This window comes from Cervus canadensis, chromosome 7, assembly GCF_019320065.1.
Source record: "Cervus canadensis isolate Bull #8, Minnesota chromosome 7, ASM1932006v1, whole genome shotgun sequence".
NCBI lineage: Eukaryota > Metazoa > Chordata > Mammalia > Artiodactyla > Cervidae > Cervus > Cervus canadensis.
This window is the reverse complement of record NC_057392.1, coordinates 20,676,629-20,704,369: the sequence shown is the minus strand read 5'-3', so window position 1 is coordinate 20,704,369 and position 27,741 is coordinate 20,676,629. Positions and strand designations below refer to the sequence as shown.

At 47.6% G+C, this 27,741-nt stretch overlaps 1 protein-coding gene across 3 annotated transcripts in view; it reads right to left on the bottom strand.

Moving 5' to 3' along the window:
* Positions 1-4,066: 4,066 nt before the first annotated feature.
* Positions 4,067-27,741, bottom strand: part of PKNOX1 (PBX/knotted 1 homeobox 1) — a 44,495-nt gene continuing 20,820 nt past the window's right edge. For 2 of the 3 annotated variants that reach the window (XM_043474502.1, XM_043474503.1), the window contains exons 4-12: positions 27,308-27,435; positions 25,145-25,316; positions 23,273-23,443; positions 18,571-18,670; positions 17,490-17,587; positions 13,820-13,948; positions 10,088-10,164; positions 7,830-8,002; positions 4,067-7,148 (exon numbers count right to left, since the gene is read on the bottom strand). In XM_043474502.1, coding sequence (XP_043330437.1) covers positions 6,937-7,148; positions 7,830-8,002; positions 10,088-10,164; positions 13,820-13,948; positions 17,490-17,587; positions 18,571-18,670; positions 23,273-23,443; positions 25,145-25,316; positions 27,308-27,435 — 1,260 coding nt within the window. In that variant the 3' untranslated portion in view covers positions 4,067-6,936. The remainder of the gene's footprint in view (positions 7,149-7,829; positions 8,003-10,087; positions 10,165-13,819; positions 13,949-17,489; positions 17,588-18,570; positions 18,671-23,272; positions 23,444-25,144; positions 25,317-27,307; positions 27,436-27,741) is intronic. The other variant, XM_043474504.1, reaches the window with a different exon arrangement.

Here is a 27,741-nt window from a genome sequence, read left to right as displayed (position 1 = left end):
TGACTGAATTCTGAAGAGGGACAAGCCCCTCCAAGCCAGGTGGGGGTGGGGCACAGACTTGGGCAGCCTGGCCTTTGAGGACCATCCCCCCCCAACTCAGGGGTGAGCATCATCTCACAGGCGTGCAGGGAGGGGCAGGATGGGACTGGAGAGGCCCCCCAACCCCCAGGGTGAGCCGGCATGAAACCCCACCCACCACTCAAACCCTTCCTTCCTTTGAAGCAAAAACCTTAATCTAATGGGGGAGGAAACTGGCCCCCCACCCCAGGCAACCTGGGTGAAGAGTGCTGCTTCTGAGCAGGAGTGGGTAACATTTCAGGCCCAGGCACAAGGGCCCCAGGCCCCCACCCCGATACACGGCAGGGTCTGCGACAGAGGCAGGAGAGACCAGACCGCTGGCCAGGCTGACCCTGGAGGCCCAGGACACAGGACTTGCTCACGAACAGAACATCTGCCTCCACCCGAGGTGGGGGGACGAGAGCAGAGACACCCCCCACCCCAGGGTGGGGATGGGTGCACAGGGCCGACTGAAAACTGGAGGCGGGGCAGGAACACGGAGGGAGACCTTCTGGCAGGAGGAATCTGAAGGCCATGAAAGCCACGCTGAAACTAAACCCCACACCCAGCTTGTCGGCTCAGCAGACGGACTCAGCCCCACACTGCGGGCCAATTGGAGGGTGCGTCCACTTCCGGGGCCCAGGACTCTCGGCTTTGGTCTCTGTTGTTCTATAGAAAGCATCCGGCATTTGGTGAGGAGTCACGAGAATCAGCAAAGAGAAAACCACCCATCCTCAGAACCAGACCTGAGAGTATCCGCCTGCCACCCATTGTCCATTCCTGCGTCCATCAACTGCACGGCCGCTCCACTCGGCAGGGACCCCCGGGGGCTTCTTGACTCTCGCCGCCACGGATAGCACCCCCGTGCATCACTGTAGGTCCCACATGACCCTGTAGGAGCCTTCTGGTGGAGCCTGTAGGACCACAGAGCCCATCTTCATCTCCTTGGGGGCCGCTTGGTTCCGTGACAACCGCCCCAGCAATGTTCCCACCAGCAGCAGCCAACAGTAGGGCCCCCTGCTAACACTAGGGCTGGATAAAGGGTCTCCATGTGTGTGCCTCTGATGAGGCCAAGGCCCAGACATCTTCATGTACTTGTTGGCCGCGTGGCTTTTCTTTTCAGGGGACTATTAAGATCCTCTGCCATTTTCTCCTGATTTCCAACAATTCTCCCTTAACCCTAAATGTGAACTCCTTGCCAGCTTTAGCATTAAAAAACAGGGGGAGAAGGCTTCCTCTCAGATTGTCGCCTGTTCACAGTCCAGGCTCTCCTCCTGATGTGGCTGCATCTCCCAGGGCCTCCACCGAAGACTCACATGTGTCTCGTAGGTCTTCTTCACCCTGAGTAACTATGATCAGCTCCCACGTTACCTTCTGCTGGCTTCACACACCAACCCCAGGACCCCTGCATCTGGCTTGGCCTTGGCCTCACTACATTACCGTGAGGCTGCTCTGATCAAAGCCGCCCTGGTTCCCATCCAGTGTCCTCCACGCTCAGCTCCTCCTCTAAACTCTCCCCTCTGGCTTCACTTCCTGCAACATTTCCTCCAGCTCTATGGCTGTCCTCCTGCCAACAGAACTCTCTGGCTGGAAAACTCAGGTCTACACTCAGAGAGCATACACTACTGAGGGCTTCACCTCTTATTTCTGACATGGACTGATTGTGGTGTTAATACTGGAAGAAAACTGAGTTAACACGAAGCAAAGTATTTTTAAAATATATCCGATTTTTTTCTACCAACCATTTTCTAAAGATGTATAAGCAACTAAAGCCACTAATTTCATTAAAATGTTCCTTTTCAGAGATACTAGAATAAAAGAATTCCTGCTTTATCCCTGTATATTAAACCCATCACTGACTTTTACAGATTGCATTTTTTTATAAATGTATCTTTTCTCCTCTATTTATTTAATTTTTTGGCTTCACCTGGTGTGGCTTGTGTGATTTTAGTTCCCTGACCAGGGATGGAGTCTGGACCCTGGGCAGTGAAGGCACTGCCCCAGTGAAGGCACAAGGACCTCCAGGGATTCCCTCCAGGCTCCAGTTTTGGGTTGTTTCAACAGTGATATAAAAAGTGGGAGCACTTGTATGAGACAATGCCTCAGTACCATTTGTATGTAAATTACTCACCAAATCATTTAGTTAAGAAACACTAACTAGTTATTTTTAGACCAATTAGAGATGAGACAGACCGGGACCCTGCTTTGCAGAGGCTAGACCTGGGCCTGGGGGTCAGTGTGATGAGCAGAGTGGTCACTGGAAGCTGGCCGTAGGCTGAGACGCCTGCCCCCTAGGCCGGCATTCATTGTCATAAGCGACAGCTCTACTGTTCGACGAATTTTAGCTTAAAAATGGTACCGAAGTAAGCCAGAAAGATAAACACCAATACAGTATACTAACGCATATATACAGAATTTAAAAAGATGGTAACGATAACCCTATATGCAAGACAGAAAAAGAGACACAGATGTATAGAACAGACTTTTGGACTCTGTGGGAGAAGGCGAGGGTGGGATGATCTGAGAGAACAGCATCGAAACATGTATATTATCACGTGTGAAACAGATCACCAGTCTAGGGTTGGATGCATGAGACAAGTGCCCAGGGCTGGTGCACTGGGAAGACCCAGAGGGATGGGGTGGGGAGGGAGGCGGGAGGGGGGATCGGGATGGGGAACACATGTAAATCCATGGCTGATTCATGTCAATGTATGGCAAAAACCACTACAATATTGTAAATTAGCCTCCAACTAATAAAAATAAAGGGGAAAAAAATGGTACGGAGATCTTAGGTCTTAGTGAAAATAAGAGGGTCTGTCTGTAAAATGGCAAAAATAATTTGTGCTAAGAATTTCTTCTTAGAGTGTATAGAGCATAGCACGTGGGCTAAACGTAATATACATTATTTAGGACATCTGCATAATACAACAGAATGCAAAACACTGAACATCTGGCCCAAATACAGTTCTGTTCAGGATTTGCCAGGTCATTGCTTTTTAAAAACGTTTATTTTTGGCCGTGCTGGGTCTTTGTCGCTGTGCGGGCTTTCTCTATGGACAGCTGCGGTGCGCAGGTTTCTCATCACAGCGCGTCCTGTTGCAGCATGGGCCCTGGGCACATGCGCTTAGCTGCTCCTCGCCATGCGCAATCTTCCTGAACCAGGGATCCATCCCAGGTCCCCTGCATTGGCAGGCGGATCCTTAACCACTGGGGCAATCCCCAGATTGTTATTTACTCCTTTCTCTCTTGAGAGAATATTATTAGTCAAGTATTATAATCTTATAAACCAACTTCTTCTTGTTATGAATGAAGCACTTGAAGCCTAGAGGGGTTGAAGGCTTGACCAAGGTCTCGCCAGGTGAAATTTCACGCCCACCCTCTCCCCTCTGACCTAAAGGAGTTGGAGACAGAATAGGGTGACTGTCTTCTGTCAAATCGATAAGAACCATGTCTTAAAACAACATACTTCACCGCTGTCATTCCTCACTCCAGCCAGGTCCACAATTTTACATGCACTTAAAAAAAATACTTTAGTCTGCAGACTTAAGCCTCTATGCATAAACCTTAGCCTCTACATATAAACCTTAGCCTCTATGTATAAACAGTTTGGCAGTTAAAACTCTCTGACAGTGGTTTAATGGACTCTTCAGTGCAACCAAGAATTTCTTGGCAGGAAATTTCACATTAGGAACTACAAAAGGTAAGACCTTACTGATGAATTGTTTTCTTCTCATTATTATCAGAATACTACTACAATAAAAAACAAACTGAAGCTTTCCATTTTTTTTTCCTGGAAGACCAGTGACTACCTCAAGAAACTCAGAAAACACTCGAAGATGCAAATGGGCCTGAGTGCTCCAGGGTGGTGCAATCCTAATTTATTAGAATCTCTGGGGGTCATGACAAACCCCAAGTGTCACCAGCAAACATGTCAACATCTGAATGTTGTCCTTAAAATGGAAAAGCATCTGTGGTGACATGAGTTTTAGAAAATAAAACGTCCATGAAGCATGTTTCTGTTTTTAATTTTTTTGCTTTGATAAATCAGTTGCTTCACAAAAATCCCTTTCAAAGACAACAATCCAAGAAAACATTGTTACAGCATTCACATTTAAAGATTGTCAGTTCACAGACCAGACAGAACTAAATTAGGGGAGGGTGGCAGGGGTTTTTTCCTGTCCCTAACTACCAGAGGCGGGCTGTTCTCACCTTCCCAGGATGTCTGAGCTTGTCTGAAAGAAAAGGTGCTCCCCCACTTTCTCACCCTGGTAAGAGTCAGGTCAGGTCGTGGGCAGGTTATGTGGAGAAGACCCTGGGACCCAGGCCACAGTGGCTCCAGCATCAGGGCCCTGTGGTCTTTGAGCGAGCTGGGGCCGTGGCCCACCTTAGGTTGCACGCTGGACTGCTTTATTTCTGGAATCAGAACATGAAAGCTGTGTTACTGCGGCAGCTGGAGTGTGGCTAGACATGGCCCAGCCATCTGCTACCCGCTCAAGAGCTGAGCAGCAGGTAACACGACACTCTCAACCTGGGTTGCAAGACACAGTCAAAACCATCCTTCAGGGAAAGGAATTTAACAAGAGCAAATTCCTTTAAGATGAGAGCTCAGCAGGGTTGTGCTCTCTCAAATGCTCTAAAAACCCCAGGGGCTGGGAAATGGGTCTTTATTAGGTGCCAGCTAACTACCAATGCCCCAGACAGTGGCTTATGAACCAAAATAGTCTGCCTGTTGGGTTAAGATCCCATTAGTTACTCATGAGAAGAGCAGCATGGAGCCCAGGTGCATGCATAGAGCCCATTCTCGAATGATCTTTATCCTAGTCCTCTGAATATAGGGACCAGGATGCAGACTTCAGCTGCAGGGAGCAGGGACTGCGACCCCAGGCACCGACTGCCGGACCCCAACACGGCCCTGATGTGGCCCCATGTCCCCGGCTCCAGGGAACAGGATTTCTGCTTGGGGAAACTGACCTGGAGTGATCACAGGTGGTGGTCACCAACCTGAACCTGAGGTCAGAGGGACGGAGGGAGGTGAGGGAGGGAGGAGGTGGCTGGCCAGCTTCCACAGCGTCTCGTCTTAAATCCTAACTTTGTTGGACTTAAAACAATCTTTCAAACTGGTATAGTTTAAAAGATGTGACTTAAAATATATAAAATTGTTTAAAAGGAACACAATAGCTGCTTTAAAATGTTATTTTCTCCCCCAAAAGAGAGTCAAGTTTTTCTTTTAAATCTCCTGAAATATTTTAAAAGAAATTCCTCTGTATTTCTTGCTTCCTTCTAAGTTATCCAGGAAGTACTCTCCTATGACTAACTTTAATTATTAATAATTTGGGAAGAAAAAGTCAGTTCCAGAAAAAAATTCTGCACTTGCTCAAAACACCCCTGGGTAGCCTTGGTCCACAACCAATCACTGTTGCTGCTTTTCAGGAACTGACGACCATTAGACTGTCCTTCAGGGCTTCAGGTGTCCCACTGATGGTGACGCAGACATCTTCTGTGAAACCAGGTCCTGTTTCCTCGCTGAGAAAAAGCCTCACTTGAAAGGAAACAGGCGGATGCAAATCCAAACCCAGGGAAACAAACCCAGTCTGCTCTGTGGTCCGTCTGGTCACCAGGAGCCAAAGTCCCACCGTTATCCAGACGTGATGTGATCAAGTCAGGGGAAGAACCACCGACCGAGTGATGACGAGCCGCCGCCCCACCTCCAGGCCCTGCTGGTTCCTGTCCGTCCTGCAGTGGACACGCACTAACCGTGTAACAAAGCCGAGGGTCTGCTCTTTGCCTGCCCTGAGCCAACAGGATGGACGCTTGGTAGTAGTATATAACACACGTTCTATGCATAACATACGCTGACCAAAAGCTCCTAAGACAACGCCCAGCTAACATGGCACATCACCACTTAACCGTGGTCAAACTTAAATTAGACGGAAATAGTCAGCAAAAGCTTTAAACTGACCACTGGCTACCACTTCTTAACTTACCTAAGCCCTACTGAGTAAATACCTTGAGATGAACATTTAGATCAAGTGTAAATTGCAATCTAAGCAATATATTGACTAAAATTTGAAGATATCAAAATTTCATTAAATAGATGTTTCTTTTATAGTAGAAAATGTGAATTACTACCCTGGGAGAGCAGAGAACCAGACTGCTAGCTAACTGGGGGCAGGTTCATCAAATTTGGCCAATTCAGAACATTCCAAATTGAGCTAGTCAATAAGCGTGTACTGTTTCTCCTCTAGAATTTACCCTTGACATAGTCATAATCCAATTCATAAGGAATTTATAAAAATAGCTTTTTATCCAATAATTCCAGCAAGGTAAAAATAGGAGTTTCTTTTCATATATAGCAAAGGACACAGGCTCACGGAACATGAGAACGGAACCACATTTGAGTCGCCAAACATTCACCACAGGTCACACGCGGTTTATTGTGCTGTCGTCCGCCTCGCACGGGCGGTCTCCAGGTGCAGAGGCTTCTTCCTAATCCCGGGGCTGACAAGTAAACCAGCCCCCTGAGACCTGCCTTAACCACAGAACGAAATTAAAACTGCATAATTGTTCAGAAAATGGCAGCACTAGTCCTTAATCTAATTAGGGGCTCATGGGGCAGAGGGGAGGTGTTTGTCATTCATCACATTTTTAGCGTTAAACCTTTAAAGAATCTCCTTAAAAACACACACACACACGCACACACACACACACGCACACACACACCTTGAAAGAAGAAGTCGCTGCACCGGCAAAGACGCCCTGGAAGCTTACTATGAAATACAAAAGTGCACTCTTCTATGCCTACATATAAAACATATTAGAAATAAAACTGTGTAAAATGTTTGCTGTGCAAACTATAAAAAGTGGGGCCGGGCGGCGGGCCTACTGCAGGGAGTCGCTGTTCTCCAGGACCAGCCCGCCCAGGTGGCCGGGCGCCAGCGCCGCCCCGCCATCCCCCGTGCTGTCCACTGAGTCGTCCTCGCTCTGCTCGGCCATCATCACCTGCTGCACCGCCAGCGTGGCCCCGTCCGACGACAGGGACTGCAGGCTGTCCACGTTCATGCTCACGGGCGCGGTGATGGTCACGACGGCTCCTGCGGCACAAGGCGGCGTCACCAGGCCATCGGGGTTCAGAGACCCCCGACTGTGTTTCTGGGACCATCCACAGGGATTTAAGGACTGTCTCTAAGATCGTCCCAGACCCTGCAAAGCTCAGCTCTCTGTCTAGAGAGGGTCTGAGGGTCAGGATGGTAAAGGGGACAGACGCCTGGGGTGGAACGCAAGTGTCACACCGAGGACAAGGGACCCAGGACACAGGGGAGAGGCCACAGAGGACAGGCAAGCGTGGGGAGACGGAGGCCAGAGGACGGCAGGCCCGTCTGCAAGGGAAAGTGAATGCCTGGGACACACGCTCCTTGTGCTCCAGCCCAACAGCGGGGGAGTGGGGACTGCCAGGTACCCGCGAGCGGGACATGGACGAGAGGCGCTGGGCCGTGAAGGCTCTGCGCCAGGAAACCGCACAGCAGGATGAAGCCTGAGGGGACACAGAGGGTGAAATACCAGGCGGTGGGCACATGACACACACACCCCCTGCACTGACGCAGGAGGGGCAGAAAGAGGCGGGGGTGACCTTGGGGGTCTGGCCGCGCACCCCGCTCTCCCAGGCACCTGGACCAGCACTGTCCTCACGGTCAGATGCAGCAAGACTGTTGTGTGCCCTCGGCCTACCGCCTCACCCGCACCCGCAAGACGGGGTCGCCCAGCCCGGTGCCCACCTTCAGACACAGTCAGCTCACTGGCAGCTGGCTGTGCTGCTCCCGAGGCGATGGAGTCGGGCCAAAACCTCTGGACGGGTCTGTTCTGAGCAGTTTTTTTCTTTGTTTTTGGAGTTTCTGAGCAACTAGAATCCAACATTGGCTGTAGGATTCGTCTTCTCGCGTTGATGAACCTGCGTGAAGGAAATACTCATGTCAAAATGGCCTTTCCAAGGGCCCCGTGGCCTCAACGACAGGCCAGGTTTGCTTCACAAACCACATGAATGTGACCACGTATTCCCTGCTGTAAGAAGGGCTTAAGAATAACACCAAGCAGCTCATCTAAACTTCCAGAGAACAGGGCTGTTTTTAAAGTAATTCACTTGCATAAAGACAGACTGTCCCACAATGTCTTTTCTCCACTCTGATTTATCCACGTCTGTGAATTGGGTATTCATGATGACACAGATGACGCTGTTCAAACTGGAGATGTGACATGCCCTTCTCTAAGGAAGCGGCAGGTTAGAGCAGCAGAACCAGGCACCCTGCAGCCTCCGATGTCCGCGGCCCGCAGGCGGTGCGTCTCGGAGAGCCCAGCCGGTCAGGCCCTGAGTGTGGACAGATGTCCAGCTCTGAGGCTGCCTAACTGTGAAATACTAACATTCAAAAACATCTCCAATTGCCCAAGGACATATTCTAATGATAGACATGAACAGGCTGACACCACAGAGCTTCATTCAGAGACCATCTCTGGTCCCTGCGGCTGAGTGTGAGCGGACTGAAGGGTCACAACAGCCCCTTGCTGCACCACAGACCCCAGCATGACCTGGGAGGGAAGCCCGCTGCCATCTCTGTCTGTCCTTCTCTGTCAAAGCTGCTACGAGGTACAGGCATGAGCTAATGATGGGTGTGCCCAAATTCACTCCAAAATACAATTTTTGCAAATGTAAAAAGAAAGAAAGTCACAAAAGGTTAAAAATAGCCACAAGAAGACTTCAGAAATTTTAGAATTTATAAAAGACACGTATTAAATTGTTACTAATTTTAAAATGAAAAGCTGAGGTCAAACCTTCTAGAAAAGACAATTCTGTTAATAGCACAGAGGAGCAAGTTAGGAATGGCAGGGGCCCACAGGTGAAGAGGCTGACAAGCCACCATCAGCACATCCAGAGACATCGCTCTGTCCTCCGTCCCTCACCCATCCGTCAGTCACTGAACCAAAACACAGCTTCTAAACGGGACGCCGTGAAGACAATGGAGACTATGACAGAAAAAGATGCGACAAAACTCACAGCAACAAAACATTCAAAACCTTTCAACTCTTGTTAACACTCTGTTTAAAAGATCCAACAGGAAATAATCCAAACACCATGGCTTATAATTGCCACTTAAGTCAAAAACAATAGCTCAAAGGCAAGATAGTAGAAATACTTAATGCAGTGCCAAAGCATACCTCCGGCATGTATAACTGCACAAAATGGAAAATTTTTATTGTTTATATTGGAATCAACCTGACCTTCAAATTTAAACAGTTAAAATGAAAATATAACAATGCTTACAAGTGGTAGACACTGTGTCTCCTTTTATGCATGCCAATGTTATTAAGCTGAAATCATTTCCTACGTCTGAATGATACGTAAAATAATAAGTAAAAAATGAGGCCAACAACAGAAAGCACGATGCAAGTGCACATTTAGACCCCAGTGCCACTTGGTGACATCACTGCCTCTAATTTAAGGGAAACACACGGTCAGGGTCCAAGTGTCCACAGTGGCACGTGACACCAGAGCCACAACAGGCTGCTTCCTCTCTAAAGTACACGTTTCCTTCTCAGGGCCCCTTGGGCCTGCTGTGGGGCAGGACCACTGTGGCCGGCCAGCTGGGGGGCTGCCTCCCCACATCACTGTTGAAAGGATACAGGGTCTCAAAAGGAGGGAGCGGGGTGGGGGCCACCAGTGATCAGGTGAACTCACCTCAGCTGTCCACGGCCCAGGGAAACTCGTCCACAAAACATCATGGTTTAAGGGGGGTTCGGGGGGAGGCCCTGGAGAAACGCATTTTTGATTGAGCGAGTAGATCACAGGGAAAAGTCCCTGGGCATCGGTCACAAAACTTAGGTGAAAGTGTGTGAGATTTATGCTTAAGTGTCCTGCCGCCAATTCCAGGCTCTGGTAACAGAGGAATGCTCATGTAATTCACCCAAACTGTAATATTCACTGGTGTCAGGATTTGCAGGTGTGCTGTTGACAGCACAGTTTCAGAAAGTGGGTGCATCTTACCAGTTGTTAACTTGGAGTAGTGTCAAGTTTGTCTGAGCAGCAATCTGTTTTTTCTCATCTTCCGTCGGGTACGGATGCTGAAAATAAAAAGGAGTGTCACTGTGAACTTTAGTTTTTAAAACGGAACTCAAGACCATCCTGGTAAAACAGAAGCACACAAATAATTGTTAGTAAAAACTGGTGTGAACAGTGCTTTTAGCTAAAACTTAACTTTAGTCTTATATTTTTTCCCAGAAATGCCTGAAACAGAATGAAGCCTTTCTCCCAGCTGCCCAAGAACACAGGTGTTGCAGCAGCTGGTGGAAGCCCAGGCAGAGGTGTCGTCCAGACGGGAGTCTGGCTCAAAGGCCACGGGGAAGGGAAGAGATGAAGGTAAGAGCATTGGAAGTGGAGGGACTCTGGGGGCTCTGCCCAGAGGTGCTCTCTAAGCACCCGATACAACTTATGGTTTTTCTATCAGCTTCACAGGTGTCATTTCAGAACCATAAACTGTATCCATTTAAAGCAGATAAATGGCTGTGTTTTGACGCACAGCACGACAGATAATGTGATCACCCGTGCACATCCTACACAGGAATCCACTGCTTCTGCACGCTCACAGACGAGGAGCCCGAGCAGGGCAGGGCACACCCTCCCCATCCTGGGCTGGTGGGACAGGAGGCAGCAGGAAGCGGCCTGGACAGGCTGCCCCAGGCCATCACGTCCAGGTGACACGTTCTGTCATGGGAACTATGAGCATGAACTGGACGGGGATGCACTGTGGTCACCTTACAGCATCTGCTAGGCTAACGAGTGCTGTCGGCAGAGAACTCAGCTGGGGGCTGGGGAAGGTGTGTCTGCTATTTCTTCTTTCTTTCATGGATGACTGAGATATGTCACTTAGAAAAAACAGAATTAAACCAGACGTAAATGCAGACACATCTGGGAAATACTGCAGGTTCAGTCCCACACTACCTCATTAAACTGAATATTGCAACAAAGTGCGTCACAAATTGTTCTGCTTCCAAAAAGGTATATAAGTTGTGTTTACACTATACTGTAGTCCAATAAGTGTGTAATAAGCATTTTTGTCCAAAAAAAGTACACACCTTAATTAAAAGAAACTTTATTGCTAAAAATAATTATCATCTGAGTCGTCAGCAAGTCATGATCTTTTCACAATAGTCACATCAAAAATGACTGAGCACAGATCATCGTAACAAATACAGTAATGACGAAAGAGTTTGAAATAAATATTGCGAGAATGACCGAAACATGACCCAGAGACACAGAGTGAGCACATGCCGCAGGAACAGTGCCGGCAGATCTGATGCACGCTGAGCTGCCACAAACCTTCAACTCGCAGAAATCGCAACATCTGACAAGTGTGATGTGCTTCTGTCAAAATTCACAGAAGCACCAAAGGAAGGTAGTTTCTATCTACAGGAATAACGTGTCCAGAGGTGACTATCCTCCGCATGGGGGACCAAAGAGACATCTCCTCTGAAACCTACATGCACTCAAGTCCCTCATTTTGCACCGACCAGGACCCCAGAGAGTGGGCAGCACCAATAAAGGAGGAGGTGGGAGTGTGTTTCAGTTCTTAAGTGAGCATCCTGTGCTGGGAAAGTCACCGTGTGTCTTGGGGACAATGGAACAGCAGCAGATTCATCTCAGCTGTGCTCCAATGCCTCACACTGACAGTAACTCACTTTCATTCCACAGAGGCGCACACACGGAGCCAAATGAGAGCTTCTGGGAACAGAAATATTGTTCTTGTCGTCTAAAAAGCTCATAAAATAAAAAGGTGACAGGAAGCAAGTACACAAACCAGGAAAAAAACAAAAGTAACAACTTCTGCCTAGAGTGTGAGGAAAACCACAAAGGGAGGATAATATTTACAGGAAACAGGGCAAGAAGACATAGAAAATGTTTACACGGGAAAAAAATTGGCATTTTAAAATGAGCCTATGAGCAAGGTCTATTTTAGAAATGATTAATACATTAAAGGAAACAATAGGAAAAAACTTAATTCCATTACGTGTGTAATAGTCCAATCACTATATTATAGACGTATTCACTAGCTGTAATAATCACAGTACATTTAGAAACACGTACGATCTGCTTTCTCACCAGGTACCTAAGCTTCCTAGTGCTTTGGGCCCTCGTTCATTGTGTTAACTAGTTGCACGACCTTCCATCAAATCCATGGGTCCTGATTCACACACCACCTCATTCCCCATTATTATAATGAACATCACTGTGACATTCTAGCCATGAAATCTCCATTTCCTTCTGACTCTCTCTAGGACCAACCTCCAGATGAGGCTGTACTGCGGCAGACAACAGTGTTCTCCTTCCACATGTGTGCGTGAGCTGCCACCTCCCGCCGGGGCCCAGCGTGCAGAGCCTGACTCCAGGCAGAGGTAAGAGGCTTAGCAGTGACCAGGGCCAAGCCCCAGGGGGACACGAGGCGACAATCGGGCGCTGGCCTTGGGGCTCCCAGTCGAGGGAGGACAAAGAAGATGCCAAGGAACAACCTTGGCCTTAGCCCAGGCGGCGGGCACCTCTGGGGGGAAAGGACTGTGGAGACCTGAGGGCGCCACGGTGCACCGGGCAGAGGCAAGGAGGCGGGCACAGAGGATGCGGCTGCAGGGGGTGATGATGGTCGTGATGCCAAGGGGCAGGTCTGGGCCCACCGGCTCAGCTCAGGAGCAGCCCCGGGCAGGACTGTGGAAGGAAAACCTCGTGGATGGACATGCCTGATGGAGAGGGGCTTCCTGCCGGACTTCCTGGCCTCCCGCCCCTCTGGATGCCAGAGGCAACCTCTGAATCTGCCAACAAGCCCCCGCCCCCCTCCTCCACCTGGACAGGCTGTAACTCAATGGTTGAGCACTTTCCTACCTCTACCCCCTTCCACCGCCCCCTCCCCCTGAAGGTCAGCCTGTCCTTCCCAACCCAGCAGCTATACCACTGTCACCCCTGAAAACTACTCGGGGTCACCCCCTCTCCTGAGTCAGGGGCGTGAGGACTGGAGCTTGGGTGGGTCATGAACAAGTCTTCCCATGAAATCAACAGACCTAGCTCCACTTCACAGTCAATAGCCCATCTGCCGACCACTCTGCCCACAAGCTCAACTCCTCACCTCCCTTTCAAATCCAACATACATAAAGTGTTGAAAGTGTTAGTTGCTCAGTCATGTCTGACTCTTTGTGACCCCATGGACTGTAACTCTGCCCATGGAATTCTCCAAGCAAGAATACTGGAATAGGTTGCCATTCTCTTCTCCAGGGGATCTTCCCAACCCAGCGATTGAACCTGGGTCTCCCACATTGCAGGCAGATTCTTTACAGTCTGAGCCACCAGGGAAGCCCATAACATATATAAAACATAACCATTTTGCAAGGTTTTGCCTGAAAGCACCATTTCTCTGCCCGCTTCTCTAATCAGCCTCACCTCCCCCCTGGTATGTCCCACAGGCAATTTCTCTGAAGCCCAGGCACTGTTAGTATCAGCTGAACTCATTCCCTCTCACTAGTGGTATCCCTGGTTGATTTCAGTTTCCTGAAGCCTTTCCTCCAATTCTGGGTAGCCCGCCCTCCTGTCTCACGGTCTATGCACTACGGACAGTTAACAAAACACCGATTCTTAAAAACTGGCCTACCAGCCCATGTAAGTCAATGCTTCCTAGACAATAAGCAGAAAGAAAGCATCTCGAAGTCGTGCTAACGGGGCAGTCACGTCTGTTCTCACCCCGATGTGCTGAAAGAGCCAGGACCGCATCACGTTGGTGGCGTGCTTCGGCAGGACCCCTCTCTTGTTCTTAGATGAGCCGTCATCTTGATGCAAGATGCTGAGATCTTGGTTTAACTGTAACTGAAGCTTTTAAACAATTGAAAATGACGTTAGACAGCACAGAACGTGATGGCATATCCAACTGGCTTATGACTGCAGGTGGTGAGAACAGCCAAGGCTCTTCTGGGTAAACAACTTATTTATAGTACAGGCACAAACAGTTGGATTCTGTATGGGTTAACTTTCTGAGGATTTGGTCCCTGCATTGTAACCATTTACACTCGTGTCTCAGCTATAGCGAGTGAGGCAGGTGGGACGGGCACTGAGAAGTCAGCCGAGTCACCCGCTCTGCAGACAGGTGAGCCCCTTCTTGTGCACACCTGTCCTCATCTCGCTGCCCCTAGCAACAGACGTGACAACAGCTCATTTCCTAGCCTAAAAGCAGCCAATGAGAAAGGACAGGGAAGCCAGAAGTGCCACTAACTAGAGGAGCCAGGCCAGGAGAACAGGAAGTGTGGGCAGAGGGGCTGGAGGGCCCGGCGACCTCAGCCCAGACGGCCCCACAGCCACTTGAGACACAGCCTCCCTTACCTTACAGGCAGAGTACAAGATGCCTGTTCACTCCATCTTGGAAGGAAAAGGATGCATGTCTAACACCCCTCAGACAGGGGTCCTGCCACATAAACACGGGGAGAGAGCCTGGGGCCCTGTGCCCGCCCTGGGCGGCACCTCACTCCCAGCTGCTGCAGAGACACGGGGCCATGGTGTTCACCACCCCGACCAGGGACAAAACCATGGCCCACGTGGCATCCTCCACACTTGCACAGCAGGGCCGTGCCACTGGGATCTGTGCTTTAACTTAGAACTTATGGATGAGGCAAACCTTATACATAAATGTGCAGTAGCTTCTGCAGGTCAGTTTCAGTATCACATAGTCACTAACATAGTTTATAGGATTTGGAGGTTCATTTTGGAGAGTAAAATAATTTTCACTATATTACCTGTACTTCCTCCGGATTTATATCATTTTGGATAAATGAACGCCAACATTTAAACAGAATTTATGACTTAAAGGAGACATTACAACCATTAACTGTATCTAAAATTTCTGAAAACTCAAGATTACCACCATGAGCATGACTACTTTCTGGGATGCATGTGTGTTTTTACTGAAGGACTGGGTAGTATGAAGCATTGCCTGTACACTCATGTGTGTGTGCACATGGAAAACAAACTCTTAAAACTAGTTCCACTGGGGCTGGAATGGAGCCTGAAGTGTGCCTGCCTCATTTACGGCCTTCTTCATGACATCTGACGTGGGGCTCCATTTTGGTGTTGCTTTTCTTGTTCAGGGTGAAAGCACGTGTGGCTTCATGAACAGGGCAAGAGACAGCTGGCTGTGTCTCGACTTCACGGACACCACCAAGAGGGTCTGGGGAGGCAACTAGGCTGAGGGCCTGCGAGGGGGCCAGCACGCCCAGCCCGCTGCCCTCCAGCACTGCCTGGGCCTGCACGTGGCACGGGGATTTAGAAGCCTAGGAACCTGGGTGAAAACTTAAGGAGTGAGGCCCCCACCACCCCCATCATTCTCAGCACATGTCCAATCGGCCCCAGCCCTGCAGGGACTTGGGGCATCTTCCCAGAGAAACAAAACAGAGGCTGCAGCCTGAGCACAGCTGGAGAGCAGGAGGAGGGGGGCCAAGGCTAGAAAGAGGCTGAGGAAGCTTTGCACAGAAGTGCGAGACCCCCACCCACTCCTGCCCCTTCCCCAAGCAAGAAATCTAAGTCTGCTCTAGCAAAACTACACAAGGAGGAGGGCAGAATTTGGAGGTCAGGCCACAGAAGAGCCAGCTGCCACGGCCCACAGCCTGACAAGCAGCAGATAGCATTCACATTTATACTGTGAAGAAGTCAACTCTCCCCAGACACCTGAAAGCCTCTATCACAAACCACAAATACCAAAGCCAATGAACAAGGTTTGATGCAGAGGGAATGGACAGGGGACCTTCACGGATGTGATTTCAAAAAAAAAAAAAATCACAGAGGGCTAAGAAGAGTCTTAGAAACTAAAACTACACTTAGTATTTTAAACTTAATAGATGGGTCGGAAGATAAAAGGAAACTTCTCAGAATGTAGATAAAAAGTGGACAGTGGGAACACAAAGACAACAAAACAGAAAAATCAGTAGACTCCGCTTAGCAGGTCACGTGTCCAGTTAGTAAGGGCTCCGGGAGGACAGGATGTGCATGGGGGTGGAGGTGTCACAGAGAGTTCAGGGAAATGTCCCAGACTCAAGGATGCAAGGTCCTTGGCAGTGCCCGGCACAGAGCAGCCCAAATAGTTCTGGTAGGACCATATACACAAATTTACAGGTTTTATTACTCCCAGAACACCCCACCAGGGCCCCCATCAAATCTATTTACTCTTCTGTGAAAAATCCCACGGGGCTTGTTTCTCTGCTCCCAGCCCTGCTGCCCTGGAAGTGACAGACAGCTGGGACTTGGCGGGGGTTGGGGCTGGCCAGGACCAGGGCAGAGGGGGCTCGCTCGTCAGCCATGCTGCATGTTAAGAAGGGGCTCCACTGACCTAACCCACGCTCTGCACGTCTGCTCTGTAAACTAGAGGAAAATTGAGTCATATTCTCCCTCAAATGACAGCACGAATGAACCTCTACAAAACACATAAGCATGTGATTTACGAGTGCTCTTCCTCTAATTCTTCACTATTATGCTAGGAAATGCTCTGCAAGCCAGCTCTATGTTCAGAGCTGTTGTAAACGGAAAACTTCAGGGAAAGCAGGCTCGGGGCGGGGCGGTGGAGGAAGGGTGCTAGGGGGCCTAGCCCCACCCTCCCCGCTGCTGGGCCTGGGAAGCCACCTCGTGTTGCGGGCCTGTGGGCCCAGCAGGCCCCTTGCCCAGGCCGTCTCATACCTGCTTCTGAGTTAGGAAAATGTTGACATGCCTAGGGCTGGGCCTCAAAGTGGCCAACAAGGATGTAGAAGACATCCATGCAGGCCAAAGAGAACTAATGTAAACAACGGTCTGAAATAAGTACTGATAACAGAAACACTGCTTCTGATGCAAACCCAGCGAAGTGGGAAAAAAAAAAAAAAAAACAACTGCATGTGTGTCTAGAATAGAAAGGAGACTGGCCTCATTTCATCACAAAGGCAGAGAGGGCAGGAGGACTTCAAGGAGGGGCACACCACAGCATTTATAGCCCTGTCTCTACTGCAAGCACAACCCCACACCCTTAGCTAGAGGCCTGCCGTCTGCCGTGAACCTCCAGGGGTCTGGGAAGGATGCGTCTACGCAGCCTCCAATCTCCAGCAGTGGAGACAGCTGCACAGCCCCACGTGGTGGGGAGGGGTCCTGAGTGACCTTTTCCTCCTTCCTTAGGCTTCTCTGAACTTTGCAACAATAAGGCAGACAAAAGTGAAAGGCAACACGGACATTCAGACTAACTGGGGAGTACCTGAGGAAGCAGGTCTGGGACAATGACCTTCACGCAGAGGGGAGAGCTTGAGCCCAGCTCCACCTGTACCCCACACTGTGAACACACGCCCCATGCTCCCCCTGCGCTGTGAACACACGTCCACCCCGCCCCGCCCCGCCCACTTGCACGCACCTGGGAGTTCTGGATCCGAATGGTGCCAGGCGACAACGCCTGTGTCACCACTTGGCCTTGGGGAGTGACAACTGTGACAGGCTGATAGACTGTACCCCCTGGAAAGGATAAGAAAAGTTAAATCACCCCAAGCCTCAACAGTGAACACCATGCCTCAGCGTACTTATGGAAGAATAAAGTCGTGGCTTATGGGCTTTGAAAATCATTTCAGATGGTCACCAGCACCTTGCTAGTTGACCTATCACTTCCAGGGTGGGCGGAAGGCAGCCAGGGCTCGTCATGAGACAGTGCTGGGGGGTGGCTGGGGTAGGTGGGGAGTCTGTGAGCCCCTTCCTTGGCTCGCCTCTATTCCTGGCACATCTTAAAGGACTCAGGCAAAGGTATGAGATAACAGTTCTTTTTACTCTAGTTATTTCTTTCATCCAATGTGCTTTCACCTTCCTGGGGAGGTTTCCTTTTGTGCGATCATATGGGGGTTTCAGCATCAATTTCACCCCCTCCTTCAGTGCCCTTGCCCTTTTCATGATGGTTCTGATGTGCAACATCTACTAAAAACCATCACAGGAAGGAGGACAGAGTCTACAGTTCCTTGGTGCATCAAGAACAGGTAACCCCAACATTAAGACTGCATTTTCATCCCTGGTCATCAATTAATAATAAGACTTAGGAATTCCAGCTGAGATATTTCAAATCCTAAAAGATGATGCCGTGAAAGTGTTGCACTCAATATGCCAGCAAATTTGGAAAAACTCAACAACAACTTAAGATTTTACAGGTGCTGCTAGGAGGACAATTAAAAATTGTGCTATTTAAAAATTTCAGGTGGTTTTTGCTATGTATTTTCAACTTCGATATAAAATCATTCCTTCCCATATTCTTTGACAGGGAAACACAATTTGCATAATATATTTGTTACTGAGAATTAACAAGAACCAGACATTCAAAGAGATCTAGAGGCTGGTGGTCCTGTATTGGGAACTGGCATTAATTAGAAACGTTGGTTATGAGCTGCTTCATTCTAACATGAAGGACTTTTTTCTGCAAAAGCTCAAGGAAAGTGTCTCTCTGTCTATCGTCATACCTGCCACTGTTGCCATGGTGACATTCCCCTGCTGCAAAGCAGATGCTGGCACCACGATGCCTTGGGGGCTGAGAGTGCCTGTGATGGCACTCTGAATCTGCTGCAAGTCAGAAACACACAGCGGAGAGGTTATCAGAAAACAGAAAACCCATGGTTAACACTTCACAGCAAGTGGCATACAGGCATCATTAATAAAGGAAAGACACTCGAGCAAAGAGCATCATCAGATGACAAGTCTTCACAAGGCATGTGCTACATCCGCATCTGGAAGCCAAGAGATGCAAAACTGACTGTTAAATATGATGATCAATACTGAGATAGGACTTTCAATTTAGCTTCCAAAGATTATCTTTCACCTCATCAGCATACTAAACACACCCTACAGCCCTGGAGATATAATTAGGAAGACAAAAATTACCTGATCTCATGACACACCTTTTCCATTCAACTCAGCTCAGAGTTTTCCAAGAGCCAAAGCCTCCTGGACAAGATCAACTATTCAGAAGATGATGCCACAGGCTGGGGCTGTGGCGGGGCGGGGGCGCACCCTGGGCAGCAGAGTCTGTACCTGCCCTTCCCACTGCGCAGAGCACACCAGAGCCCCCAGGGTTCAGGTGTGTGGGGTGCCGGGTCTGCGCCTGGCTGACTGCGAGAGCCATGCAAATGTCTGTAACACCACACTGGAGGATCTACTCATCTGAAGCCAGATCCAAATGGGCTAATTTATCCATTTTCTGTGACGGCTGCCCTGGGAGTTGACAAAGGACAGGCTCTCTGCACCTGGCTTCCAGCACTGGATTGCACAGGGCAGGCACCCAGACATTTGAGGGGTTAAACAGCCTATGTGGATATCCTTCAGAGATAATTCCTCTGTGTGCCATCACGTCTATTTGAACATAAAAGCTCCGGTCAGTCTATATCAGGTTTGCTGCATAAATATAAAACCACCTAAATCAGTCATCTGAGCTCCCACATCAGGACCACAGAAAAAGAGGAGCAAAGTTAGACCAAAGCAAGCAGAAGGAAGGAAAAAATAAAGATGAAAACAGGAATAATGAAATTGAAAATAGAAAAAGAGACAAAGCAGAGATAAGAGCTGGTTCTTTGCAAAGATCAATACACTGACAAATCCCTAGTAAGACTGACAGAAAAAAAGAGAGAGAAAAACAAATTACCAATAATGGGAATGAAACAGGGGAGATCATTACAGACCCTAAAGACATCAAAAGATGAAAAAAGACTACTACTGTAAACACTCACACACATAAATTTGACATCTGCAAAGTGCAAAATGCAGCATGAAACAGCTAATCTGAATAGCCTTATAACTAATAAGGAAACTGAATTAGTAATTTTAAAACTTCCAAAAAAGAAATCTCCAGGCCTAGGTAGTATCACTGGAGAATTCTGTCAAGCATTTAAAGAAGAATTAACACCAGTTCTACATATCTCTTCCAGAAAACAGAAGAGGAGGGAATACTCTCCAATTCATTTCATGAAACTTATATTATCCTAATACCAAAGTTAGCCAAAGACTGTACCAAAGAAAAGATAACTAAAATTAAGATCATGGCTTCCTGTCCCATCACTTAATGGCAAATAGAAGGGGGAAAAATAGAAGCAGTGACATACTTTACCTGGGCTCCAAAATCACTGCAGATGGTGACTGCAGTCACAAAAGTAAAAGACACTTGCTTCTTGAAAGGAAAGCCATGACAAACCTAGACAGCATATTAAAAAGCAGGGACATCACTTTGCCGACAAAGGTCTGTATAGTCAAAGCTATGTTTTCTTCTGTAGTCGTATACGGATGTGAGTGTTGGACCATAAAGAAAGCTGAGTGCCAAAGAATTGATGCTTTCAAACCGTGGTGCTGGAGAAGATTCTTGAGAGTCCCTTGGACTGCAAGGAGATCAAACCAGTCAATCTTAAAGGAAATCAACCCTGAATATTCACTGGAAGGTCTGACACTGAAGCTGAAGTTCCAACACTTTGGCCACCTGATGCAAAGAGTCAACTAACTAGAAAAGACCCTGATGTTGGGAAATATTGAGGGTAGGAGGAGAAGGGGGCGACTGAGGTGGTTGGATGGCATCATCGATTCAACAGACATGAGTTTTAGCAAACCCCAAGAGATAGTGAAGGACAGGGAAGCCTGGAATAGAAAAAGAGACAAAGCAGAGATAAGAGCTGGTTCTTTTCCACGGGGTCGAAAAGAGTCAGACACGACTTAGCAACTGAACAACAATTATAAAATTTATAAGGAAAGGCAAAGGAACTAGAATACCAAAAATAATTCTGAGAAAGAATAAACTAGGAGAAATCAACCTACCCAGTTTTGAGACACATATAACTGGACATGGAACAACAGATGGTTCCAAATAGGAAAAGGAGTATGTCAAGGCTGTATACTGTCACCCTGCTTATTTAACTTATATGCAGAGTCCATCATGAGAAACTCTGGGCTGGAGGAAGCACAAGCTGGAATCAAGATGGCTGGGAAAAATATCAATAACCTCAGATATGCAGATGACACCACCCTTATGGCAGAAAGTGAAGAAGAACTAAAGAGCCTCTTGATGAAAGTGAAAGAGGAGAGTGAAAAAGTTGGCTTAAAGCTCAACATTCAGAAAACTAAGATCATGGCATCTGGTCCCATCACTTCATGGCAAATAGATGGGGAAACAGTGGAAACAGTGGCTGACTTTATTTTTCTGGGCTCCAAAATCACTGCAGATGGTGATTGCAGCCATGAAATTAAAAGACGCTTACTCCTTGGGAGGAAAGTTATGACCAACCTAGACAGCATATTAAAAAGCAGAGACATTACTTTGTCAACAAAGGTCCATCTAGTCAAGGCTAAGGTTTTTCCAGTGGTCATGTATGGATGTGAGAGTTGGACTATAAAGAAAGATGAGCACCAAAGAATTGATGCTTTTGAACTGTGGTGTTGGAGAAGACTCTTGAGAGTCCCTTGGATGCAAGGAGATCCAACCAGTCCATCCTAAAGGAGATCAGTCCTGGGTGTTCAGAAGGACTGATATTGAAGCTGCAATTCCAATACTTTGGCCACCTGATGCGAAGAGCTGACTCATTTGAAAAGACACTGATGCTGGGAGGGATTGGGGGCAAGAGGAGAAGGGGACGACAGAGGATGAGATGGTTGGATGGCATCACCAACTCAGTGGACATGGGTTTGGGTAGGCTCCAGGTGTTGGTGATGGACAGGGAGGTCTGGCATGCTGCGGTTCATGGGGTCGCAAAGAGTAGGACACGACTGAGTGACTGAACTGAACTGAATAGCAGCAGGAATCAAGACTAGACAGTCTAGATACACATAACATAGAACACAGAAATGGGCCCTACTAATATACCCGACTAATTTTTGACAATAGTGCACACGTAATTCCATGGAGTAAGTATAGCCTTTTCAACAAACAGCACTGGAGTGAATGGACAAACATTGGCAAAAAAACAAACCTCAAAATGGGTCACAGGTTTAAATGTAAAATATAAAAATTTTAGAAAAAAAAAGTAAGAGAAAAAAATCTTTGGAATCTAGGGTTAGACAAAGAGTTTTTAGACTTGGCACTGAAAAGTGTGACTCATAAAAGGAGATTTGATAAATAGGACTTTATCAAAATTTAAAAGGTTTGCTCTGCAAAAGACCCTAGTAGGAGGATGCAAGATAAGCTATAGACTTGGAGAAAATATTGGCAAACAATATATCTAATGAGGGACTTGGATCTAGAATGTTCAAAGGTCAACAATTTTTTAAAAATCCAGTTGGAAAATAGGCAGAAGACATGAGTAGACATTCTACCAAAGAGGATACACAGATGGAAATAAGCATATGAAAAAGATGGCTGCCATTTCCCTAATGGCTAATGCAAAAGACAACCACAATGAAATGTTACCACACACTTTCAATGGCTAAATACAACAGTGCTTCAACAAGGATGAAGTTGAGGACATTATGCTAAGTAAAATACACAAAAGGAAAAATGCGTCATGGTTACCCTCACACAAGGTGCCTAGATCAGTTGAGTTCCTAGAGACATAAAGCAGGATGGTGGGGCAGGGGCTGGGGGCGGGGAGGGCGAGGGGCCAGCTTCATGGGGACGGGGCCTCAGGCTGGGGGCGGGGAGGGCGAGGGGCCAGCTTCATGGACGGGGCTTCAGGCCGGGAAGATACATGTTCTGGAGATGATGGTGAGCATGGCTGCACAAGCATGTGAGGCTGCTTAATACCCGAGATGGGCACTCTAAAATGGTGAAGGTGGTAAGTTTTGTGTTATGTGTACTTTACCATAACATTTAATTTAAATAATTAAATTATTAAATTTATTAAAAATTAAATTATTATTAATGATTAAATTATTAATTTAATACATTAATTTGCAAAATGAGAAACAAAGAAATGACTGGTGCTCCACCTTGGGCTCTGGGTAGGATGCAGACTCAGGCCCACTTGGTTCACAGCATGGAGCCCAGGCGGGCGGTTTCTCTGGCCCGAGGGGCCATGTGTGTTCCCAGCACAGGCCATGTTTGGAGACCAGGAGGCTCCTCAGAGCAGGACAGCTGAGTACAGCTCCCCCCGCTCCGCCCCCATCTTGACAGGGCCAGTGGCCTTGGATGTCCACATGCTTCACCCTTGCTGACACCGTGGTGACCCAGCAGGCATGCAGCCCCGACGTAAATACCTGGGATTGGACAGGGGAGTATGGGCTGCCAGGTTCCCCACTCAGGAGAGTCTCGCTGTTCATCTTCGTTTTTAGACAAGCAATATAGCGACTGCAGAAATCTTTGCACAGTTCATTAACCTTTTCCAGCTCAAGAAGATGAATACGCAGAACCTGGATGGCTTTTACCATCTAGAAGCAAGAAAATCGAAACTTTCAGACAAGAACCATGGAGCACGAGGGTAAACAGCCATCATCACCACATAAGTCTCCTGTACAGACACGGCTGCCTGAGCTGCCAGGACCAGGAGGAGGAAGACATCAGAGTCTCAGAACCACCAAGCACTTCAGCTGTGCTGACCTGTGGCTTGGTGTCAGGCTCACTTGGTGAGTAAAGGGGGAGGCCTGCCTCCCAGATGGCAGGCATAGTCTGGGAGCTGCCGGGCTCAACCTCGGTCCCCTTGGGTGACTCACCCTGGCTCTGCTCCTGTTCCTTCATCTGTAAACGAGGATGAATCTGTACCTACATCCCAGGTGGTTCTTAATTTTGAAGAAGTTCAACTTACCAACTCTGCTTGCAATGGATTCTGCTTTTGGTGTCAAGTCTAAGAACTCTCTGCCTGGCCCTAGATTAGCCCCAGATCCTAAAGATTTTCTCTTACAGCTTTCCTAAAAAGTTCTTCAGTTTTATACAAAGGCACTAAATTTGGGAGTAATTTGCCTCCCGGAAGTACATAACATGGATACTAGTGATGAACCAGTACCACAAACACCACTTCCTGTGAACCCAGAGCCTAAAACTCAGCTCCACCCCTGTGACCTTGGTGGCAGCGGTTCATGCATCTCCGTGGAATGAGCCAGCCAGCCAGCTGATGCCGAGAATGACCACACACCAGCCCCGCTGGCCCTGTGTGGGGCGTCGGGCAGGAGGGCCCCGGTCCCTGCCAGCCTGGCCCACGCTGGTAATCCTGCTCCCTGCTCACTGATGGCAGCACACGGAGGGCCAGAGGCAGAGAGCACACATGGCCTTCATCCCCAGAGGGCGGGCGCTGTTGGTTCCATTTCCAAGATGAGCACACAGACTCAAAGTCAGAGACCTCATCTAGAAAGTCTATCTAGCTGTAAGGGTGGATACACACCGAGAAGTTAAAAACAACACCTAAGACCAGGGCAGTTTATTCAGGGAAGTTTTCCGAAAACCATTCCCTGCTGATGAGGGGCCTCGGGCTGTGGTCTGAGAGCTGGCCGACTCCTGCGGGGATCTGGTGGAAGAATGCGTCCCAGACACAGGTTACCAGAGCTGCCAGTGCTGAAGGGCACGGCTCCCCTGGGACACTGCAGCGACGTCACCCCAAGGAACACTCCACTGCCTTCAGAAAACACAGAGAACCCAGCGCTTTGGAGCAATGCACCTGGGAGGAAGCGCCCTCATGAGCCGGGCTGGCTTCGGACAGAAAGGCCAAGGGAGGCCGTGAGGGCTGGTCCCAGCCCCCTCCACCCCGGGTCTTCACACAGTCTGTCGCCCACCACCAGTGCTGGCCTCCAGAGCAATGCCAGGGTCCACCGTCAGGGAAGAGCTGAGAGCTGAAGCTGGGCTCAGACACACTGCCTGGGAAGCCAGGCAGGGGGCACGACGATCCTGGAGGACCACCCCAAACACTCAGGAGGGACTGAACTCCTGGCCCACTCAGGTCACAGGCTCAAGCCATCTGGTTGGATTACTACAGGAAGGGGTCACTGGAGAATGCTGGAGACCTGGCTGATCTCAAGAATTGGAAAATCCCCCTCTTCAGCAAAACCAAAGACAATCCAAAGTTCTAATTAGAAATGTACAATTTATTGAACAGATTAAATTTAGAAGAAACAAAAATGAAAACCATGAATCTTACTTACCAAGTTGTCGGTTTCTGGATCCTCACAGAAGAAGGGCTTCCCCTCCTTCTCCTGCTTCCTCACGAAGTTCTCGATGTCCACGTCGAAGCTGGCAGAAGTCGTGCCCTCTGAGCCCTGTGTAGACTGTTCACACTTTTCAAACAACAACGCTAACAACGGAAATAGTGGATGCCTGGGGAGAAAAAAACGTTAAAATATGTGTTCTACATTTTCATGAAAATGCTTTACTATGTATATACACACTGTTTTATATAAGAGCTTTGCTGAGATATAATTCACATGCCACACAATTCACCCACTTACAGTTTATAATTCAGTGGATTTTAGTATGTTCACAGAGTTGTGCAACCACCACCATAGTCAATTTTATAATATGTTCAACCCACCAAGGAAACCCTGTAGCTGTTGGTAGTCACTCTCCATTCTCCCCCAAACCGCAGCCCCAGGTCACCACTAATCTGCTGTCTTACAGATTTGCCAGTCCTAGACATTTTTTAAAAATGGAGTCATATATTATGTGACCTTCAGTGTCTGACTTCTTTCACTTAGCACGATGTTCTCAAGGCTTGTCAGTGTTGGAACATGTATCAGTCAGTACTCCATTCCTTTTTCTGGCCACGTAATATTCCGTTGTATGGTTAACACCAGTTGGGTAACTCTGGAATTTACATTAGATCCATATTCCGTTTTGAGTAGACTTTTGTATAGGATGTGAGACTAGGGCAAGGACCTTCTCTCTATTCACTTATGTCCAGTTGTCCCAGCACCATTCTACCTCTTCTCCACTGAGAAAATCAAGTAGACAAACTCTTCCAACTTCATTCTTCTTTCTCAAAATTGTTTTAGCAGGTATAGTTCTTTGGCTTCCATATAAAATTTACAATCAACTTGTCTATATGTATAAATACATCCTGCTAAGATTTTCATTGGAACTGGTGCAGAGCTAAAGATCAATTTTAGGACATCTTTACTATCTTGAATCTTCCAATCCATGAACATGGTATGCCCATTATTAAGGATTTCTTTGATTGCTTGCATGGGCGTTTTACAGTTTTCAGCATAAAGTTTCTGCATGTGTTTTGTCAGATTTACACCAAAAATTTTTTGGAGCTCTTGTAATGGTATCATCTTTTTAATTTCAGTTTTCAATTGTACACTATTGGTATAAAAATAGGATTGGTTTCTATGTGTTGCTGTTGCAACCTGTGACCTTATTAAACTCAACTGTTTCATTCTGGAAGTTCTTTGGTAAACAGGGATTTTTTTGTACATAGACAATCACGTCATTTGTGCATAAAGCCAATTTAATTTCTGCCTTTCTAACTGGCTATGTCTTTTCCTTGTCTTGCCTCACTGAACTGGCTAAACTTATGTCACAGAGATGAACAGGAGGAGTCAGGGTGGACACCTCTGCCTTGTCCCCAGACTTGGGGAAAACATTCCATCTTCCACCATTAAGTATGATGTGAGCTATAGGGTTTTTTGTAGTTTCCCTACATCAGGTTAAGAAAGTTCCCCTCTATGACTGCTGCACTGATGGTTTTTAGTTATAACTGGCTGTTAACTTCTGTCAAATGCTTCTTGGCATCACTCGATAGGATCATGTCATGTGGCTCACTGGTTGATCTCTGAATGATGAACCAGTCTTGCTTCCTGGGATAAACTCCACCTGGTCACTAATATTCTTCTCTTTCCATGCTGCTTGACTTTGTTAATATTTTACTAATGATTTTTATGCCAAAGTTCATGAAGCATAATGACTGGTCTTCACTTTTCTTTTTCTGCATTGTCTTTGTCTGGCTTTGGTACCAGAGTTGATGCTCCATTCATAAGGTGAGTTCAGAAGCACCCCCTCTTCTTCTGTTTACTGGGAGAAATTGGGTAGACTTGCTGTTTTTCCTTCTTTGGGGTAGAAATCTCTAGTACAACCATCTGGGTTTAAAGACTGCTTTTTGTAAGGTTGACTAAAATGTAGACTTATATTCCAAAACTTTTTTAAAAAAAGATACTAGAAATAACATGGTAACCTGAGAAAACTTTCACCCCAGCATTATCACATTCCACCCAACTACTCTGCCCAGCCCACAGCTCACTTCCGGTTTAACCAGGTTTCCCTCCTCATCACTCCTCTGAACGAACACAGACTCCACATCTCACCACTACCTATAAATGGCCTGCTTGTCTGCATCCATTGGTGTCTGGGACCCCACGGGGGGAGGGCTCACTCCTTCCACATCTGGTTCAGAGCAGTTGGGGTCTTGCTCCGTTTTTAACTCTGTGACTACTTGCATCTGTGAGAGGAGGAAGAGTATTTTTGTTACTAAAAACAACGTAAGTTGCTGCTAAGTATTCTATTCTCAAAGCAGTGGAATGGCAAACTGCCAGATGGTTATATAACTGGCAATAGTACGTAAGGAATACTACCAACAAAGCTCCTTTGAATGCATTAATAATATGCTTTTAAATGGCTAAAAAAAATAAAAGGTCAGATTTCCAAACCATTTAAAAATTGAGGACTGATGTGTGACACTTATTATTTTCAAAACCTCTGAAGGGAACTGGTGCACATGAGATCTGACCCGTCTGTCTCTCTTTGC